The following is a 21,964-nucleotide window of genomic DNA, read 5'->3' on the forward strand; positions in this document are numbered from 1 at the left end:
CTCCTGTCTTGAGTGATCCGCCCAACTCAAAATCTTTCCAGTTTTCTGGCATTACAATGATTGCACCATTATAGCTAGCTTTGTGGCAGTTAATTTGTATCACCTTTTTTTTGTTGTTGTTGTTTTCCTTCTTTCTATTTTAGCTATGGCTTTCTTTCTTTTTTATTTTTTATTAGTATCGGTGTAATTTTGTAGTGCCTTATTAATATATTATTGTTTGTTCTTTTTGGGCTGACACCCTGTAGCAATGGCGGATCCAGGATGGGGCATTTGGGGCAAATGCCCCCCTTCCCCTCACCTTGTGGAGGAGCCAGCCATACTTCTGAGTCTGATTAAACTGAACTGTGTACTAAACTTTATGTCAGGCCAAGATCAGTCATAAAAAACTCTTGAAAATAGTACATTTTACTAGCGTTTATTACAAATTCACCTGAAACCAAAGTAAACCAAGTCAAACTAGCTGTGAAATCGTCATCCAGTACCTTCGTGCGTATACTAAGCGCCTCTAATAGTCTAAAATTAATTATCGTGTTAACACATTCAGAGCCTTTTAAACAGCTGTTAAGACTTCACAACCATCTGCAAAGGCCAAAATGACAAAAAATCAACAGACTTAGACACTGCTAAGAGGTAATTATTTGCTGTTTCAAAAATGCAGCAACTAACAAGTGAATCTGGCTCTCCTGGATCCGCCCCTGTGTAGCATATTATGCCTCCTAGTAAATCATAATATATAACACACGTGATCCAATCCGGATATATGATCCGGTTGACCGGATGACCTAGGGTGACCTGATCCGGTTTCAACCCTAGTAGCGCAGTTAAAGCCGCACCATGTTCAGCTATGTGAAGATGCGGTAACAGTTGTCATCCTGATCGCCTGACATTTGGAATCCTATGATACGATGGCATCTTTTCGTCCTAGCCAGGTACGTACACATACGGTTGTTGATAACTCAGTAGCTAGCTAGTCGATCGTGGTAGTTTATATCTCAGTGCGAGACTCGGTGTACCCGGCACACGGCGCGGTATATGTTTCTTGGGATATACGTAGCTATACGGTATTGATGATTCTTATGTAGCTAATAACTGAACTAAGAGTGATGTTAATGGGATAGCCAAGTGAGTTGTGCTCATGGCGTTTCATATGCGCTTCAGGAATTCAGCAGTCACGTGCCCCGTCATTCACACTATAACTAGTACACTGTGTCTTAATATAATTAAGCAGGGGCGTAGAGCCAGGATTTCTCAAGGGCAAAGGCGGCGGAATAGGGGTTTGGGGGGGGAATCAATAGGTAAGGAACACCATCTTTCGAACAACACACCATAACTTCGCATACCGGCTCCACTGTAAAGTGTTAGCTAATAATAATAAATAATACTTCAGTTTACGGAGATGGGGTTACATTTATTAGAATCCTTGATAAAATGTGCACCTGGGGATATGCAAAATTTTGTACAGCAACCAGTGGAAAAGAGCCTTGTACAGCGAATTTGTGCATCCAGCCGGGTACAAAATAGTACTGTGAAAAAAACTTGTTTTTTTTAAAGCTTTGTGATGTATCTTTGTATAATGGCCAATTAAACCATTAGTTCGGCTGGATTCTTGATCAGTATGATTTAACTCATCGAATGAGACCAAGTTTAGAGAATTTGGTAAGGGAAACCCAGCACACTTTTGGGGCTTGTGTACTGATGTAATGAATTTCTGCTATAAAAAAATTGTATGGAGCTCACCTTATAGCGGAGTCAGCTGTAAATAACTGCCACTATGAAAGTGTTACAACAAAAGTTCGGATGCCATTGTTTAGAGAAAGTCAAGGGCTTTGTTTTTATGTATGGTTTGTCTGGCAAATTATGGATTCTAATGTGGGTGCACTTTTGCCTTATTTCATTGAACACAAATACATGTATTTTACATTGGACTGAGAAACAATGACTATTGACAAAATTTTTAAATTGATCGATCAGTGGGACCAAGCTAAACTTACAAAGAGGACATGAAGTAGTTTTTTGGGTATTTTAATACATGCTTCATAAGAAATTGAGGCTAAAATTCAGTACTATGTAAAATTTTCAAAATGTTACGATTTCCAATAGCCTTTTCTGATATGAGCATTGTAAGCAGCATCAATACATAGGGTACTAACTTACAAATAGCTGACTGACTTACACAGATACACAACTTGCAGCTTATAGTTAATCTCGTGATGCATATAATGGTAGCCCAGAATCAATTCCTAAACTTTTTGCATGCACAGTTGAAGGTCACCACCGGCATGAGGAATTGGCATTTGTGCTCTGTAAAAAGATGTGACCAGCTACAGTTAGCTGGGGTTTGGTTTCCAAATATAATTGATTGTTGTATTGGTATATATAGAGCAATGTGTTTCATAAATAAACTGGATGAGAACAGCATCTGTACATTGGGGTACCGTATAGCCGGAAAATTTAGCAGGAGGCGAGTGAGCAGTGTTTCGTCAAACTAAAATCTGCCAAATTGTTTGTCCAATACAAATCTGTATTAGCTCTACGAAATTCATCAAACTTTTTTGTCACTAAAATCCCATTGTGGCAAATTCGCCAAAGCTTCCTCCCACCAAGCTTTCCGGCTATACGGTATTCTATTTGGAGAGCAGTAACTAGCTGGTTGTACTTGGGTGAATAGGTCACTATATACTAATAATGTACAGTACATTGAAGAAAGGCTATAACATAGATGATCACTGACTGATGTCATTGTAAATCATGTGATCTAGTGATCTTTGCTACTAATCTATTACATGCTATAAAAGATTTCACAACTAGCTATAATAGAGTCATGAGTAGTGGATGAAGCTAAACATTGATGCATTCAGTGTGTAGCCATAGTCAATAATTGGCATGATAACTCACACACAACAGTACACAATAGCTAGCTAGGTGTGCATAATACATTTTGTAAATTTCTCTAGTAGGAGTCCATATGAAGATGGAAATTTTTTGAAAATCTGATAAATTTAAATTATATGGGCTCATCTGAAGAGCCCATCTCTTCAGACGAGCCCATATGAAGATATGATTGGCTCCACAGTGTGTGCAGAATCAAACTGTTTATAAGTTTTGCTACCAATGGGCATTGGAAAGCACTTGCTTGACTTTGATGGGTGTTCTGTCTTGGAATACCTGGTTGTTGATTGTGCAAGTGGACAGTTTCTGCTGCCACTGCTGAAGGGGGTTTCTACTTTGATATGGTAGGCAATCACAGTAGCACGGGTCTAGGGCCTTCCAGATCAGATTCATCTCTTCTAACTGTACCAGGAGCTCATCAAGTCTGATGGGCAAGGACGTCCTCTGGACTCAATGAGCTCCTGCTGTACTCAGTATATGATTCTAGTGTGTGTGTGTGTGTGTGTGTGTGTGTGTGTGTGTGTGTGTGTGTGTGTGTGTGTGTGTGTGTGTGTGTGTGTGTGTGTGTGTGTGTGTGTGTGTGTGTGTGTGTGTGTGTGTGTGTGTGTGTGTGTGTGTGTGTGTGTGTGTGTGTGTGTGTGTGTGTGTGTGTGTGTGTGTGTGTGTGTGTGTGTGTGTGTGTGTGTGTGTGTGTGTGTGTGTGTGTGTGTGTGTGTATGAGGACGTTTGGCTCAAAAATGGAAATTTGGGGGACACAGTAGGTGATTAGTCCAATTAAACTGCCGCACTTGCAATGTTTAATTGATAAAAACTTAAGGAGAGTTATTTGTTAAAGCATTACTGTGCGTAACTCATCATACCAAACCAGATGGAATCCATGTCAAAGCACAGCATTATAATCTTGCCCAGAACAACTCTATGCTTCACGCTATCAGTGCTATAATCACTTAAGAAGAGCAATAAAAACTTTTCTTTTATTACTCCAGTCTACCCAGCTACGTATATAATGGGGGTCATTATCAAACTTTAGGCTCCACAGCCATACACCTGCGAGCTGCCCCTGGAGGATTTGGTTGCACAGACTTGAGTTCCTAAATAGTGATGATGCACAGGCATACCAGTGCTGGTTCACTGGACGGCATTTCACATGGTGGGTGGAGGCAATGCTTACTCTGACTCTCTAAAGTTATCACTTGAAGTTTAATTTGTACTTATAAGAGGGGTGCCACTGCAAAGACACATACGGAAATAATCATACCACTCACAATGCTTTGCAGCGTTATACATGTAGCTATATACTCAATACGTACACCTCTGTTCATTAAAATGTTATTATGAAACCTTGTCATGCTTCAGTGGCATGTAATTAGATTGGGCAGAAGTTACTTGATACTGTTGGTCATGAGTGAATTCCAGCTATTATTCAGCTGAACTGATATGCAAAGTTGTGGTTGTGATCTTAGCTTGGTAGCGTTTCTTAGGCCACGGACTAACGAAGTTTTGTAAATATATGCCAGGTAGCTGATTATACAATTTTAAAGTTGGATTAGGGATCAAAGTGAAACAAAGGAATAATTAAAAAGTAGTGAAACAAGAGAGGTTGCATAATTGGCTATACCTGCAGATATACTAGTGGACACTATACTTCAGTCTAGCTATAATCCTGGGATAATTGTCAATTACCTGCTCATACCATATTGAAAGGAAGGCATGCCATTAAATTAATTTTGCATGTAAATGAGTGCCCCAACTATCAATTATTACTGAAAAGCAAAGTAACATTACGATTCATTTTCAGCCATGTCCAGCCCATTATACAGCGTTACAGATAGAGAACAGTACAAGAAAAACCTCTTTATGCACTACTGCAAATCAATGGGAAATGGGATGCACAGAAGGACAAAGGTATGTCCATGATACGTGCATTGAATATATTGCGGTATGCTAAAAGGCACCTGTTGGGCTGAAGTGATGTCTAATAGTGAAAAAGCAGGCTGTAGCCTTAGCAGTTGTCAAGTTACGCTTGTCTTAAGCAATCAAGCAGTTAGTTAGTCAGTCACAGTAAAAAGTTCTACTAAATAAAAAAATTCCCTAGCAACTTATCAGAAGCATTTTTGGCCACTCTGTAGACACTTTTGGGCTTGCTTGTACCACAGAAATACTGTCAAAATGAGATAAAGGTATTGTGAGACTGGTTTTGGGATGCTATTTTTGGCCAGGAAGCTAATATACAGACAGTACTTGCATGATCAGTACTATCATACTGTATGATAAGTCAGTAGAAGTGTACTCTATAAACAAGTACAGATAAACACCTTATAAACTAGAGATAGGCCCTTTTCAGCTCTTTTCAGCTCCATCCAGATTCACTCATCACCCTCTTTGTTTAATGTTTGTTGTCCAAATTTTTAAAATAACAATTTGCCAGCTTTATATCATCTACCTTTACATAGTTAATGTAGCCACAGGAGTTAGCAGAGTATTGTGATATACAGGAACATATTTATGATTTTTTAATTTGTCCATTTGAGAGCAAAACCTTGCATTAAAGATCATGCTAGGCAACTTAGAACTGTCATTTTCATATTGATACATCACTGAATTGGTAATCACCTCATTATCATAGTCATTGTATCATCACATATCTCCAAACAAATTCATCATAATGAATCTACACAGATATTTTGCTCACATTATATGGCCACCTGTATATTAGAATTGCAACAAAACAGCATTTGGGTATCTTTATTGTATCACAACACAGTGATTTATCACATGATAGTATAAACTTAGGTATAAGGTGTTTGTTACTTTTTTTGGAAAAACAAAACCCTTTTTCTTTTCCAAAATGCTAAGTGTAAAAACCGGCATCTACAACTTACAATAATTTGATTCATAAAAATGTCAGCCATTAAAATGTAGTACATTTCTTATGTCGATACATCGATAGATGATAATATTATGTGAATATAACATAATTTCATATCATTGCATATTGTGGCCTCAATGTATATGATCAATATGCAACATAATTATTGATATTTTGTTGCACCCCTACTATACGTGTATACAGCAGCAGCTTGTAATATATCTTGCAATATGGTGTCTACCTATTAAGCGCCTTTTGTCAAGGATTGAATGGTTTGCTATATCACAATTAATTTATGATGTGCTATGTGGCTTTAATTGGTACCCATACCAATTTGTTCCTAGGATCCCATATAAGTTGCTGTATAGTTCTACAGATTAGATACTATACATAGACTACTATATGCACAGAACACAATTTTTGTATGTCTTATTAATTGTTGATTAAATTCTTAGGATTTAAAGTCACGTCTACCAGATTCAAGCCTGGAATGTCCAGTGTGCAATGAGTATTACAAGATTGATGGACCACAGCAGCCAAAAATACTGAAATGTGGTCATACACTTTGTGCCAACTGCTTGTTGAGGATAGGCAAAACGGACAACATCAAGTGTCCGTATTGCTATAGGCCCTCTCCACTTGGAGCAATGGGAATCTTTTCTCTTCCAGTTAATTTGGAATTAGTCAATCTTGTAAGTCAGATTAACTTAAGAGATTGCACAGATGATGACAACCCAGAAGTTGAAATTAAATGTTGTTACTGCAACCAACATACAGCCACACTGGCTTGTTTTAGCTGTGATCCTGCTGGATGTAAGCTTTGTAGTGAGTGTTTCAAACTTGAACATGACCGAGGGTTTGCACCAGTTAGAGCACACAAGCCAGTTCCAATTGAAGATTTGAAGAAAATGCCCAAAAATGTCTGTCTTCATCATCCTGGACAACCATTAACTCACTATTCTCAACAAACCGGACTGTTTTCATGTGCTCAATGCATAGAGGCTCTGGGGTCAGAAAGCATGGCAGTTGCTTATAAGCCTCTTGAAGTGGCCATTCAAGATTTGAAAGCAAATCTTGAACCAATGATGCAAAACGTTGAGGGTTACTTGAAAAGGTTACAGAATTCTCAACTTGAAGTTGCTACTATTCACAGTAAAGTAGCAGTAGCAGGAGCTAATATTGCAAAGGAAATTCAACAACAGTTTTCCACTTTTCAACTTCTACTTCAGGATCGACAAAGGCTTATGTTGAATATGCTAGAAACAGTGGTATGTTGTATTCATGCATACACGTATACTAAATGTTATAAAATGAGTACCCAAACCTTGAAACTGGCATGTGGTCTGTAGCTGATTCTCTGTTCCTCCTGGTTAACTGTAGAGAATATGCCTAATCTAATGTTTAGATGTGGTTGCTATGTGACAGGATCTGGCATCTGTTGTATATTTCTTAGGTAAACTGTTTGAGAAATGAATTGTACTTTGCAGTAGTAGTAGTAGTTGCTTTATAAGTTTCTCTGACTGCTCTATTAGAGCAGTATGTGCTCCATCAGACCCTAAAACATACTATATAGTCACAGCTTGACAACGAACCCTATACAAGCTATCATTACTTAGATGTGTTGATAATTACAAAGCATGTGTGAATGCATGTGCACCTGCCCATCACTGTTACACTTATAGAGATTTAACAGTAGTTTATTTGTTGATTCAGTTTGTTTACTGTGTGATTCCTACCACAAGATAACCTATAGCAGTTTGGAGAATATTTTACATTGTACTTATTGTTGCAGGTCATAGATCGCAAGCGAGGTCTTGAAGAACAACTGAACTCTTTGCAGGGTACTGTACGCCAGGTGGTGACCCACAAGGATGAATTACAGTTGCTTATGCAAAAAAATCACCAGGAGTTTTTAGTAAAGTTTTGGGATACAAAATCAAAAATTCAGGAACTTCTGGATGCTGAAGATACCTTTTTACAGCAACCTGTAGCAGTATCTGATGATGTACAATTACTCATTCCAGAAAAATTTGGCAAAAGTCTTCGTACTTTAGGATCAGTTGGTGGTGGTCCATTTGTTGTAGGGTTCATTGCTGTGATGCACAAAGGCTACCTACTGCTAAAGTGGGACATGATTGAAAAGCAAGCTGATGTACTCCAGTATGAAGTTGAATACGTAGTATCGACAGTTTCACTAGGACAGCAAATTTCATCTGTTTTATGCGATGGGAAAAGCTATACCCTTTACATAAATGGCTTGTGTCCGGGCTACACATATCGTTTCAGAATTCGATCCAAAATTATATCTGGTTGGAGCATGTGGAGTAAGCCTATTGTTGGCACATTTGCAGATTTTCCATGCCACTTTTCTTTTGCTTCAAAAATTGTTGGCATACAGATCCCATCCTCAGGCCAGTACAGAATTACTGCTAAAGGAGCAAAGGCAGCTGATGGCGAAATCGGAAAGGGAGGTCAAGGGGCCATTATAAGTGCCACTTTCATGTTGCATAAAGGTGATATCTTGGAGATACTCTGTGGGGGGATGTCACAACGTCACGGGTGTCACTCTGGTGGGGCAGGCGGTACATTTGTAACTGTCAACACACAACAGCTTCAAGGGCTGCTGATAGCTGCAGGTGGCGGAGGCGGAACTCGAGGATATGATGACCAAGATCCTGATGGCTGTGATGCTAGCCTTGATGAAAATGGGACTTGGGTAAACACAACCAACTGTGCAGAAGGTGGATTGAATGGTGCTCCAGGTAAAGATGCCATTTTTGAAGGTCCATCATGGGGTTACGGCGGAGCTGGATACCAGCACAGCTCGTCTACAGCAAAGAGTTTTGTTGAAGGTGGTGCTGGTGGCGAATGCGGTGGCTTTGGAGGTGGTGGGAGTGTTGGACTATATGGTGGTGGAGGGGGAGGTGGCTTTTCTGGAGGAGGTGGTGGACGAGGGGGTGGGGGTGGTGGAAGCTATGTCAGATCAGATGGAGAAAAGATCACTAAAATGATTGGGAACTGTGGCCATGGAGAAGTTGAGATTGTGAAGGTTTGGTCTGACAACACTTCCAAAAATAGTAGCAACAATAATTCCAAGGAATTTGACAAGCAGCCTGACTCCTTACCATCCAATGACTCCATTCACAGTACCAAAAGTTCTTCTGAATAAAGTAGAAATTAGATTTTAAGTGAATATTTCAGTCGTCACTATTTCAATTTGGAGCACTATTTGTGACTCTACCATATCTAACCTACCACATTTGAATGTTTTATTATTTTTGTATATCTGATATTTTGAATGCTTAATTTTGCACCTCTAATTATTTTGCATTTTTCTTTATGCTAATATTCTGCATGTAGTATACAAAGGGAATAGCAGTCATATAATACATGGAATGCAATTTGTACTACATTCGTCAGCTTCGTGAAACTGGTGCTGGTTTCGTGAATATAACAAATGTGTTTCTGTCATGTCTACAAAATTATCTACATTATTAATTTTTTGTTTTCTCTATTACAATTACTGTAATACTACACCCGGGTACCGGTATTACTATTACTTAAAATGTCACTGCTCTCTCACAGTTGCAACAGTAAAGGTCAGTACATCTCCACCCTGTCTTTTTGCATGTACACCTATCACCACACCCATTTTGACTATTGCAGCCACTATAGCTCACTGCTACCTGTAAACAGCTCTGATTGTTGCATACATGAGAGTCTGCTTTATTGCTTCAAGATTATATGGCACTGCAAGTTGGGTATAGATTTGAGGGTAGACAGCTTCATTCACTGTCAGCTACAGCAAGATTGGAAACTTCTTACTGAGTTTTGGGGGGTAGTTAAAATTCATATGGTTTATAGGAGTAGCACGTGTAAAGATACTACGAACCCTAGTCAATTGACACTGTGGTGGCAGCAATGGTAGCTACTATGAATGACTGATATCCATAATGGCTGATGATACTATTTCAATGAGCATTCTATGTTTTATTCACCAGCATTCTGCTGTATCTGTACGTGTAATTCAGCTTTTAGCTAGGTTTTTGGCAAAGTAGCCTGTCTTTTTTGGGGATGGGGTGATAAAACCCTACATAGTTGATCACTTTTGGCTTGGAATTTGGCAAAGGATGCCAAAAGTATTTAGCTTTAGGAAGCACTGAGCTGTCTCTTAGCCTGGAAGATACCTTAAGCAGGTGCAATCTGGAGTTGTCAATGACCCAGGCAAATGGCATTGACTACATATACTTCCAGTTGTTCAACTCTCAATCAGTCTTTGGTCAAAACGGGTAAGGTCTTAAAGGTCGTCACGTGTCCTCTCATCTTGAAGAAGCTTTGGGATTCTCAGTGCCCCAGAGGCCCAGACCACACGCTCATACGAGTACATGATATCATAGATCACCTTCAGTACAGTACCAGCCCCCTCACGATCAGGTACACCCCATCCATACCCGCTTTTGGTGTACACATAACTACATTAGCTACTATGTATTTGTGTGTTATATGATTCCTGAGCACACCAGCAGGGTTGACTGCTCAGTAAACAAAAATAAATGGTGGATAACAACAGTTGCTACGTACGATCATCACATTTCCGGATTCGTTGTGCCAGCGCCATGTCACTTTCAGCTCCTTCAAGAATTTCTACAATGTAAACGAAGATCCTGTAACACTTGACCGCTGGACTCTACCTCTAATGGCATCGATTCGTTCTAGCCGGGTATGTTAAATTAGAAAATTCAGTGGGGTGTTAATAACTAGCTAGTCACGCGCGATCGCCGGCGTAGCTAGCTCCCGAGTCAGTGTACTGTTCTACAGGGCGCGGTCTGTTTGTCGTGCGATACACAGTGAGACGACTCTTAATTCATATGATGACTGAACTAAGAATATTGTTAATGGGTAATGGGGGATAAAGTGAATTGTACTCATGCCGATCGTTGACTTAGTCTCGTGCCCAGACCGCTATTTTTTCTTTTAATGTGAGGGCGGACCACACAAAAAAAATGCGGTCTGGGTATGAGACTAATCTGACTGGCAAGGGGGTGTCACGTCAGTTCATGCTGTGGGTAGATCTGCGACCGCGGTCAAAGTTTGACCGGCGAAATTTTCACCTTGACCTTTGACTTGCAGCATTTATCATCTTTGACCTGTGACTTGAGTGTTTCTTGTCGAACTTTTGACCTCCACTTATTTCTCTATTTTCCTATACGCACCTGTGCTTGTAACCTAGTATGATACTTTCTTAGTGCGTGCTACCAGCAGCTGGGAGAGAAAAATCATTATAATTACGGTGAAATGTCTGTTGGAGCTTTAAAACATCTTCTTGGAGATCCTTACTTCTTGTGAGTTACGTATAATTCCGTAAACTTGATAGTAGCTACATATAGTTTTCGATAGTGGGTTTCAAACCTTTCGTATCATCTTGACCCTTGACCCACTGTAAGAGCTATTTTGTGGCCTTGACCATTGACTTAGAGTTTGACCGCGGTCGCAGATTGACCTACAGCAAGAGCCTGAGTGACACCCCCTTGACTGGGCAACTGGAGGCTACTATTTTCTATAACCGTCTGGCAAATCTTATATCACAGAAGCACTGATTGCCTCGTAAAACCGGAGGATGTGTACCCGTGAAATCAATAATAGACTACAATCAGTAGATACCAAAGCAGCTATAGACTATGCTTTTTCACCCTACTGAGCTGTCGGTCAATTTGACAGATTAGATTAATAGTGACCTTGGCCTACAGTGTGAGCCTATGTGACATACCCTGAACTTTAAAGTTAATGTACATGACTCGACAGAGTATTATATGATTTACTAATCTGACATTTGAGAGCAAAATTTTACAGAAATGAACTAGCTAAGTATCTCAGAACTGTTGTCATATTGGTGTGTCACTAAATTTGCTCATGGTGGTGGTCACAGCTATAGCTCCAAACAAATCCTTTGGCCATATATATATAATATATTATGTGACCACTATATTACTAAGTTTGCTTGTCAAGCAACTGTTATTTAGCAAGGTGCTAATAATTCTTAATCGCATGACACAACAGTGAACAGATACAAAGGCACAATTGCAAGAAATAAATAAATACAAATCAAGTTACGAATCATCAGCAATGTGTATGCATGTAAACAGTTCAGTTCATCACACAACTATATGCCGTGTATAGTTGGGCCAGAATTGAAGAGATAGACATCATTAAGTGCTCCTTCTTGTACACAATATAGCAAAGACAAACTATTTCTCCTTCATAGAATTACAGCAACTTATAAGGAATATGGGTACCAATTAAATTAAGCTTACCCACACAAAAACCAGAGCGTAAATTGCAATGAAGCTAAGTATATGATCCTTGACAAAATAGATACCACTGCACCCATAGTCATTTATACAAGGTGTGTTTGTTCTGAAAGTTAGTAGTTAGTAGTGACTTGTACAACAAAAAAAAATAGTCACAAAAGTCACTCATCAAGTGTGTATTGAGAGTATGTGTGTGCGTGCGTGTGTGTGTGTGTACGTGCGTGCGTGCGTGCGTGCATGTGTGTGCTATGAGCACTGCTTTGGTAAGCTATGAGAGCAGCATCAACAACTAGTTCATAGAAACCTTATAGTACAACTTGATTGCATCAGCCATGTAGTGGATTGCATCATGCATTTTATATGTATGTGTACCAAGAATAATGGTTATATTATGACTGCCATAATATTATTATCTATTCATGGGAATGGTTTTCAGCCCGGTGTTCTGTCCTAATAAATGTGTGTTCTTTTGCACTTTTAATGTTTTTGTCTACTTGTAGACTGTTGGTTCTGACATTTGTGTGTCCTAGCCCCTGGGTCCATTCTTTGGATACATGTAACATCTTTGATTGCCCGTGTGCATAATGCAGGAACAATACTGTGGCTCATAGTACATAATTGGATACTGAGTTGGGGATGAAGTATATGATACTTTCCTTCAATGTTGTTTTTATGATGGACTTCCTGGTTATGACGGGTGAACTATTAAAAGCCTTTAAATTCATAACTTGTGGTGACTTCCTGTAGGTATTCACTTCTAGCGCAACATCTGTTATAGTTATAATATAATTTCACCTGTATCTGTGGGCATTTGTAAATAGTGTACGGTATTGCTCAAATGCAACGTCGCCGGCACTTGGTCGAGCAAGTCAATAGCGAGCGATCGAAAATTCACTAATTAAAGGGGAGTGGCACTTGTTTCGCTTACGAGTATTCACCGTGCGAGATAGGGGATAAATACTCACGAGCAAAATGAGTGTCACGCCCCTTTAATTAGCAAATTTTTGATCGCTCGCAATCGCCTCGCTCGAGCAAGTGCGACATTGTATTTGAGCAGTACCGTATATTGTGTGTGTGCTGAATGTATTTTTTGTGTGTGTGTGTGCATGCGTGCGTGCGATGTGCATGTCTTCCTGCGGGCTACTAGTCCTACCAGGAAGATTGCTTGCACTAGACCAAGTGCCTGAGTGGTATACAGGTATCCCAGTGCTAGTTCACTGGACAGTGATAGCTATATGTGACCGGGCCTGCGAAAACAGGGCATGTGGGCACAAACTACACCCCATCATTCTACAGGTCATATCTCAGTATTGGAAATGTATTTTTCCATTCTGTAGCTTGCATCATGATACTAATTAAATACTTACTAAGAGCTGAAAATTGCTATCCCATAGCATAATGGTACAAAATGTTATGAGTAATGAAAGTGGGAAAAAGTTGGCAAAAATCATGTGCCCACATGCCCTATTATCGCAGGCCCGGTCACATATATGCATGGCTACCAGCTGCAGATGTTGTGTAAGTGTGTATACTAAGACAGCAATACAGTGCACACACTTAGTCAGAGTAGGCTATATGCTGATAACCATTGGATTTCTCCAGGATGCTATTTGACTTGACACAAACCAACTTGATACCTCCGCAGAGATATTGTAAGCCTTCCAGGTGTAACTTTCACAGCTTGGTGGACTTTGCCACAATGCAAGAATCATAGCTCAATTAAGTCCCTACTTTCTGCACTATGACCATTGCCAGGTTGACACAGGCAGCATAATAGCAATAGTCCACTTTTGCACTTGTTTGTCCCTTCAAGGTGTTGTGGATAGGATAGGGCTTTAGGGTTAGGGTATATAGCTACGTGATAACCTGCCTGGCACTGAGCATGGGTTCAATGAGCCGGAGTGTGAGGTTCACTGTAAAATTAAACATCGCTCTCAACATTCATAACACTGGCAAATGGCACACTTGCACGTAGTACTTTCATGTAGAGATAGCGTACTTACGCACTTGTTTATAGTCTATCATTTGTTGGATCAGATAATATTATGTTCATTAATTAAGATGGAGTCCCCATTTGCTTTTTCCGCCAATTTTACAATTAGTCGGTTTTTGCCAAAGTTTTTCTGCCAAAGTTTTCTACTACATGGTAGTTTAAAAGTACCGGGAATTGAAACCACACTCCCTATTTGTTTTCTACAACTGTTCCCAATTGTATCAACTGTAACCAAACATACAAAGGTGATTTGTACTATAAATGCTATATCAGTTTTTACAGATACAGTAACACTAATAACTGTTCCAAAACAGCTTTTTATTCACTTCTGTTTCAAATGCTTACAACTAAATGAGTCAGTATTTTCTTCACTGGTGAACTTTGAGACATCATGAAACTAAAATAGCTACAGCTTCTAGGGACTGCACCCACAGACCCTCTGCTGCCACAGATTCTATACTCTAATCAGCTCCCTCACCTCGACTACTTCCTCTGCCACTAAGTTACATTACTGTAAGAGGGAATAGAGAGCTGCTTGATTTGCTAGAAAAATGGTGACCATGAATGATATGCCCTTTGAAGCCATGACAGTTATATAGTCTTACATTTAACGGATATGGCAGGTTAGTGTTCGGCAAACTTATGATCACACGATTTTCTAATTCTCGTACAACCAGTGACAGGTTTAGAAGCAAAGTGGTTCCTTGCTTCCCTGAATCTCAGTTATCCAAACACTTTGATTATCTGAATGTGTAAAGTGACATGTATCAGAGTATTAATTTTCATTGTGTTAAGAGTAGATGTATGTTGTATGTGTGTGAGGCAGCATAGAGCCAAGTGGCTAGAGCATCAGTCTGGTAATTGAAAGGTTCCAGGTTGGATGTCCAGTTATGTCAATTTGGTGTTGTTGTTTCCTTGAGCAAGAAACTTTATTTGCATTGCTCCAGTCTACTCTCAGCTGTATTTTTGGAGATCTGGTGGTCTGATGTCATCTGGGAAAGCAAATGCCCAACTGTCCATGTCTTGCTTAGTGGTGTTGGAGTCATTGTGGAACTTCACGTTCCGTGACCTCTCTCCGTGAAGCCTGGACAATCCTCCTGCGGTAACTAGCCATGCCCCTGGAGGGTTTTTCCTGGACAAGGCTCAAGCACCTGAGTGGTGCACAGGCATCCCAGTGTTGGTTCTCAGGGCAGCAATAGCTGTGTTTTGCACAGCTGTTGTAGGCTTTGCTTGTGTGTGAGTGTGTGAGTGTGGGAGGGGATATTTTCCCCTAACATCCCATGCTAGATCCACTTTTGTAAATATAGTTTACTAGAAAGTACTGTTTTTGTATGCCCCATTTATTGTAAGCATTAAAGTACTATCAACTAATTTATGTTGTTATAGGATTTAAAGCCATCTCTACCAGATTCAAGCCTGGAATGTCCAGTGTGCAATGAGGGTTACAAGATTGATGGACCACAGCAACCAAAAATATTAAAATGTGGTCATACACTTTGTGTCAACTGCTTATTAAGGATTGGCAAAACAGACAACATCAAGTGTCCATATTGCTATAGGCCCACTCCACTTGGAGCAATGGGAATATTTTCTCTCCCGGTTAACTTGGAATTAGTCAATCTAATACATCAGATTAAGTTGGGAGATAGTACAGATGATGACAACCCAGAAGTTGAAATTAAATGTTGTTACTGCAACCAACGTACAGCCACACTGGCTTGTTTTAGCTGCGATCCAGTTGGATGTAAGCTTTGTAGCGAGTGTTTTAAGCTTGAACATGACCGAGGGTTTGCACCAGTTAGAGCACACAAGCCAGTTCCTATTGAAGATTTGAAGAAAATGCCCAAAAATGTCTGTCTTCATCATCCTGGACAACCATTGACTCATTATGCTCAGCAAACCGGACTGTTTGCATGTGCTCAATGCATAGAGGCTCTGGGATCAGAAAGCATAGCAGCTGCTTACAGGCCTCTCGAAGTAGCCATTCAAGATTTGAAAGCAAAGCTTGAACCGATGATGCAGAATGTTGAGGGTTACTTGAAAAGGTTACAGGATTCTCAACTTAAAGTTGCTACTATTCACAGTCAAGTAGCAGTGGCAGGAGCTGATATTGCAAAAGAAATTCAACAACAGTTTTCCACTTTTCAGCTTTTACTTCAGGATAGACAAAGACTTATGCTGAATATGCTAGAAACAGTGGTATGTTGTATTCATGCATGCACATATACATAATATTAATTGCAAACTACCTTGTACCAGGCATTTGGTTTGTAGGTAATACTCCACCTAGTTAACTGAAGAGTGTATGCCTGCCGCATGTTTAGATGTGGTTGCTATGTGATAGGACCTGGCATCTGTGATATATATTTTAGGCAAACTGTTTGAGAAATGAATTGTACTTCGCAGTATTGGACTGCTCTATTGAAGTATCTTGATTGTTTACAGTATAATTTACTCTGTCAAACTCAGAGCCCCAATTTTTTACCATAACAGCTTCCTTGGTCTGATATTAAGGTAGCTATGTCACTGCTTCCTGGTGTACTCACATTTTATAGTTGTAACATTGGCACAAGTGATCTGCCTGATATGTCCACCCGAAGCATGAGGGCCGCAGGCCTGAGTGCTGAGGGTGGACATATCAGGCAGGCCACGAGTGCCCATGTTACAACTATTATGCAACACTTCTCAGGTGATTAATTGCCCATGCCAATATGAGTGAAAACCACTGGGTTCATTTTATTTAAATGCCTGAAAGATTTGATTGTAGCTAGGCAGCAGGTAATGTTGTAGCTACATTTGTTATAATAAATGGACAAGTCCTAAAGATATGACAGAAAAATATTGTTTTGTGAATTGCAGGGAGTTTACAAGCATTTAATGCTATAGAGTTGTTAAAGATAATTACAACATAAGCTTCATTGTAGCATGGTTAGCTCGTTAATGTGGGTATGGTCCATATTCAAAAACGTGCCAAAACGCTTGTGTATGCGCAATAAGACTAGTTCTCACCTTCTAGTTTTGTTTCTCAACTTGTTGAATGAATTGCCTCCATCTGAGTGCTTCTTGTGGCCAAACTCCAACTTATGATTATAGTCACGTGAACATTAATGTATTCCCAAAGCGATTTCAGTTTGAGCTTTTATAAAACAAACCGAGCAGTACTGCTACCTCATAAGCTAGAAGGCATTATAACCACAGGGCATTATACAGATAATTCCCTGATCTGCCCACACAAAGTGTTACATATTTTTATTTAATTTTGCATTCCATTTAAAGTACTTGCAATGGTTTGCTAATATCATATGGTGGCTTCTGAATTAAACCATATGTATAAATGATATGTACTCCCTTAGACACTTCAACCTACTAGTCATAGAATTCTTGTGTGTCCCTATACAAGTATGATGTGTTGATGGTTGCGAAGTGTGTTGTGTGTGTGTGTGTGTGTGTGTGTGTGTGTGTGTGTGTGTGTGTGTGTGTGTGTGTGTGTGTGTGTGTGTACATGCGTGGGTGTGTATTTGTGCGTGGGTGGGTGGGTGTGCATGTGTGCGTGGGTGTGGGTGCATGTGTGTGTGTATGCATGTATAAATTTCCTTCGCTGTTACATACTTATACAGTTTTTATTTGTGGTTTTGTGTGTGGTTTCCAATTATATATACCTTGATGTGTTATTAAGTAAGATAACCTATACTAGTTTGAAAAGTTTTGTTTATTGCAGGTTGTAGATCGCAAGCTAGGTCTTGAAGAACAACTGAGCTCTTTACAGGATACTGTACGCCAGGTGGTGACCCGCAAGGATGAATTACAGTTGCTTATGCAAAAAAATCACCAGGAGTTTTTAGTAAAGTTTTGGGATACAAAATCAAAAATTCAGGAACTTATGGATGCTGAAGATATCTTTTTACAGCGACCCGTAGCAGTATCTGATGATGTACAATTACTCATTCCAGAAGAATTTGGCAAAAGTCTTCGTACTTTAGGATCAGTTGGTGGTGGTCCATTTGTTGTAGGGTTCACTGCTGTGATGCACAAAGGCTACCTACTGCTAAAGTGGGACATGCTGGAAAAGCAAGCTGATGTGCTCCAGTACGAAGTTGAGTATGTAAAATCGACAGTTTCACTAGGGCAACAAATTTTGTCTATTTTGTGTGATGGGAAAAGTTATACCCTTTACTTAAATGGCTTGTGTCCAGGCTACACATATCGTTTCAGAATTCGATCCAAAATTATATCTGGTTGGAGCATGTGGAGTAAACCTATTGTAGGCACATTTGCAGATTTTCCATGCCACTTTTCTTTTATTTCAAAAATTGTTGGCGTACAGATCCCATCCTCAGGCCAGTACAGAATTACTGCTAAAGGGGCAAAGGCAGCTGATGGTGAAACTAGAAAGGGAGGTCAAGGGGCCATTATAAGTGCCACTTTCATGTTGCATAAAGGTGATATCTTGGAGATACTCTGTGGGGGGACATCACAGCGCCACGGCTGTCATTCTGGTGGGGCAGGCGGTACATTTGTCACTGTCAACACACGAAAACTTCATGGACTGCTGATAGCTGCAGGTGGCGGAGGAGGAACTCGAGGATACGATGACCAAGATCCTGATGGCTGTGATGCTAGCCTTGATGAAAATGGGACTTGGGTAAACACAACCAACTGTGCAGAAGGTGGATTGAATGGTGCTCCAGGTAAAGATGCCATTTTTGAAGGTCCATCATGGGGTTATGGTGGAGCTGGTTACCAGCACAGTTCGTCTACGGCAAAGAGTTTTGTTGAAGGTGGTGCCAGTGGTGAATGTGGTGGCTTTGGAGGTGGTGGTAGTGTTGGACTATATGGTGGTGGAGGGGGAGGTGGCTTTTCTGGAGGAGGTGGTGGACGAGGGGGTGGGGGTGGTGGAAGCTACGTCAGATCAGATGGAGAAAAGGTCACAAAAATGATTGGCAATTGTGGCCATGGAGAAGTTGAGATTGTGAAGGTATGGTCCGCCAACACTTCCAACAATAGTAGCAACAACAATTCCAAGGAATTTGACATTCAGCCTGACTCTTTACTATCCAATGACTCCATCCACAGTACCAAAAGCTCTTCTGAATAATGCACTAGATCTCAGGTCACTTAGAACGAATATTTCAGTTTCCGCTATTTCAATTTGGAGCACTAGTTGAGACTCTACGGTATCTATCCTAGCATTGTACTGCTTTTATTTTTGTATCTTTTGTTGCACCAACTTTAAATGCCTAATCAGTTTGCACCTTCAGTGAATTGCACCTTTCCCTGTATTATCATTTATAGTAGTTTGTATGATAACTTCCAACATTTTTGCACGTATGAAAATTATTTTGTTCCAGTAAAAATGCGTGAGATGATAAAAGGAATTGTTGGTACTATATGTTACATACACCGAAACTGTTAAGTCAAACATGTATATAACACTGAGCTAGTTAAGCTGTGTTTGAATTGTGTCAACAAATTATCTGTCCACACTGTATACTCTTTAATGTTCCCCTGTGTAATATATAAGTTACACTTACACTTGTACAAAATTGCATCATATAATTTTGAGTCACAAGTAAGCTCTGCATGTTATCATTAAGGACTGAAAGTAACATGGTGCAGCAACTATGACCACAGCATTAATAGTGTCCGTATACACAGATTTATATGCAGTGATGCTAGGGAAGTTTAAACACTTCGTAAACTGATAGAACAGTCAACTATGTATACTATAGAAACATTTGAAAGGCTAAGTGGAAACAGGATTTACACTCGTGTATTGTTATCTCACCATTGTGCTAAACACCTGCCATACCAAACATGTAATAATATTACATTTTAATATACTGATGATTACACTCTAGTGCTTTTAAAGTAACTATATACTACTGTAATTCGCTTAATAAAAATTTTCAAGTAAAAGTATTTACGTGAATGATTGCTGTATTAGAGTAGTTCGAACTTTTGTTAATTTTAACCTTAGGAGGGTTTCATTTTCATCTTATGTAAAAATTTTCATACAAGTTTTGCATACAAAAATTATTTTACACCAAAAAAAAAAAGCTAATTACGTTAACAGCTAAATACTGAGTATATTCAGATTGAAAATCTTTTGTATAGCATCATCATGATTCTAGCAAAACGTGCATGGGTTGAATAGCAAGGCTACAGATCTCATAATTACTTAATATGGACATATGCATAGTTAAAATGTTTAACTTGCTACAGACATATAGCTACATAATTATGGTATTGAAGTATATTCACTGGTAGCTCCATTACCACCACCACTATAACATGTAATATGAAAATATAATATTGTTGCAGTCTATCAAACATTATTAACACAGAGTACAGCAGATTTACAGTACTTTCATCAGCAGTTTTGAATTTGAAAATCTGTGTTGAATTCTAAGAAATGTCCATGATGACATGTCACAAATTAACAAAAGGAAATTTTATCTTAATTGATGATCTCAACACTGTTGGATGTGAAATTTTATGCATTCATGTGTGAGTGATTGTGATTGTTGTGTATGAATATATATATTTTTTGTGGTTGTTGATCGAGTTAGTGCACAAGCATGGTAGTAGTTAGGATAGCACAGTACTCATTAGCTACTGGGAATTGTGGTGCAATCATCATGCATGGTGTTGTAACATTGTCACCACATGAATCATCCATAAGATGTAAGATTGAACACAAAATTGTGTTTATTTTAATATAATTTTTTGTTTGGTGGCCGATATATATATACATAGGTTTTGGGAATAATCACATATATATTCCTTTATCAAGAATCATAACTCTTTAGTAGGATGTAGTAGCTAGTATGCAATCATGTAATCAATATAATGTGCCGTACATGTACACATGCTGGCTCAACAAAGTAGTATGTTACCCAGTGAACATTTGTATACCATACTCATATTCATGGGGCTTTGCAGTTATATCAGCTGCATGGAAGGGAATTCCAATCACAGATGGAGGCTGGCAACTACAATTATAGAATTAATTCTTGTTTGCAGTTGCCTGAATTTTAGTTGATGGCCTCTCTGTTAGCGTTTCAGAACTGACCAGAAGGGAACAAATGAGCCAGCATCCACTTTTTAATGGAACATATACAATCAATCTGGACTGAATTCTTCTGTCTTGTATAATATAGTGAGTTCCACTTCAGTTTTTGAAGCATGGTTGCAGCATGCTATTACCTACAATTCAATAAGATGAAAAGTCATTAGCTAAAAGCAAATCTAGCAGCTCTATGCTGTACAATTTCTAAGGCATATTGATCTGATAGTTGGTAACTATGTGGGAGCCAAATATTAAACAGATGCATACTCAACTATATAGGTCTGACAAATGCTAGACAAACTTGATTTCACAGTTGTTGAACTTTTCTTTGTAAAATACCTTGAACTGAATGTGCTTTGGTGGTGAAAATGTAGGTGTGTATACTCCAGGTGAGATTATTCGTAATTGTGACTCCAAGAATAGATATTTACTAGAGTTAACCTTATTAATATGACAGTATAGTCTGATAAAACAGGTGATTATTACAGGTTAGAGAAACAAGTCTGTAGTTACTACACTGCACTTTTCTTGAAGATTGGTATCACATTGTCTTGTTTCCAGTGGAAGTTTGATGGATTGAAGCCGGTAAAGATTGGTACCGGTGCAAGTTAAAAGGGTTAAAGAAATGAGCTGGTACTCCATCTGGACCAACTGCCTTTGAGGACACCATTATACTGACAGATATGTCAGGCATGTGCATATATATCGGGATATATATCATTCAATGAAGTTGGAGGTAGGTGTAAAGACAGAAATAAAATGATCATTTAGTAATTGTGCTTTGGTAGTATCATCATTGTAGCGAGTATCATTATATGTTTCAAGGAGACACAATT

General features: G+C 39.2%; 2 protein-coding genes across 2 annotated transcripts; both read left to right on the plus strand.

Annotated features, from left to right (window-relative positions):
- The first annotated feature begins 772 nt into the window (after positions 1-772).
- Positions 773-9,098, plus strand: LOC136257489 (E3 ubiquitin-protein ligase Midline-1-like). Its single transcript, XM_066050708.1, has 3 exons — positions 773-929; positions 6,214-7,026; positions 7,551-9,098. Exons 1-3 carry the CDS (start codon positions 906-908, stop codon positions 8,925-8,927), a joined length of 2,214 nt encoding a protein of 737 aa, XP_065906780.1. The 5' UTR covers positions 773-905; the 3' UTR covers positions 8,928-9,098.
- A 1,219-nt stretch (positions 9,099-10,317) lies between these two features.
- On the plus strand, positions 10,318-19,396 carry LOC136257490 (E3 ubiquitin-protein ligase TRIM23-like). The gene is made up of 3 exons (XM_066050709.1): positions 10,318-10,478; positions 15,446-16,258; positions 17,778-19,396. The coding sequence occupies exons 1-3, from the start codon at positions 10,455-10,457 to the stop codon at positions 19,152-19,154; spliced, it is 2,214 nt and encodes a 737-aa protein (XP_065906781.1). The 5' UTR covers positions 10,318-10,454; the 3' UTR covers positions 19,155-19,396.
- Positions 19,397-21,964: the final 2,568 nt, after the last annotated feature.

The sequence above is a fragment of the Dysidea avara genome, chromosome 6, assembly GCF_963678975.1.
Source record: "Dysidea avara chromosome 6, odDysAvar1.4, whole genome shotgun sequence".
NCBI lineage: Eukaryota > Metazoa > Porifera > Demospongiae > Dictyoceratida > Dysideidae > Dysidea > Dysidea avara.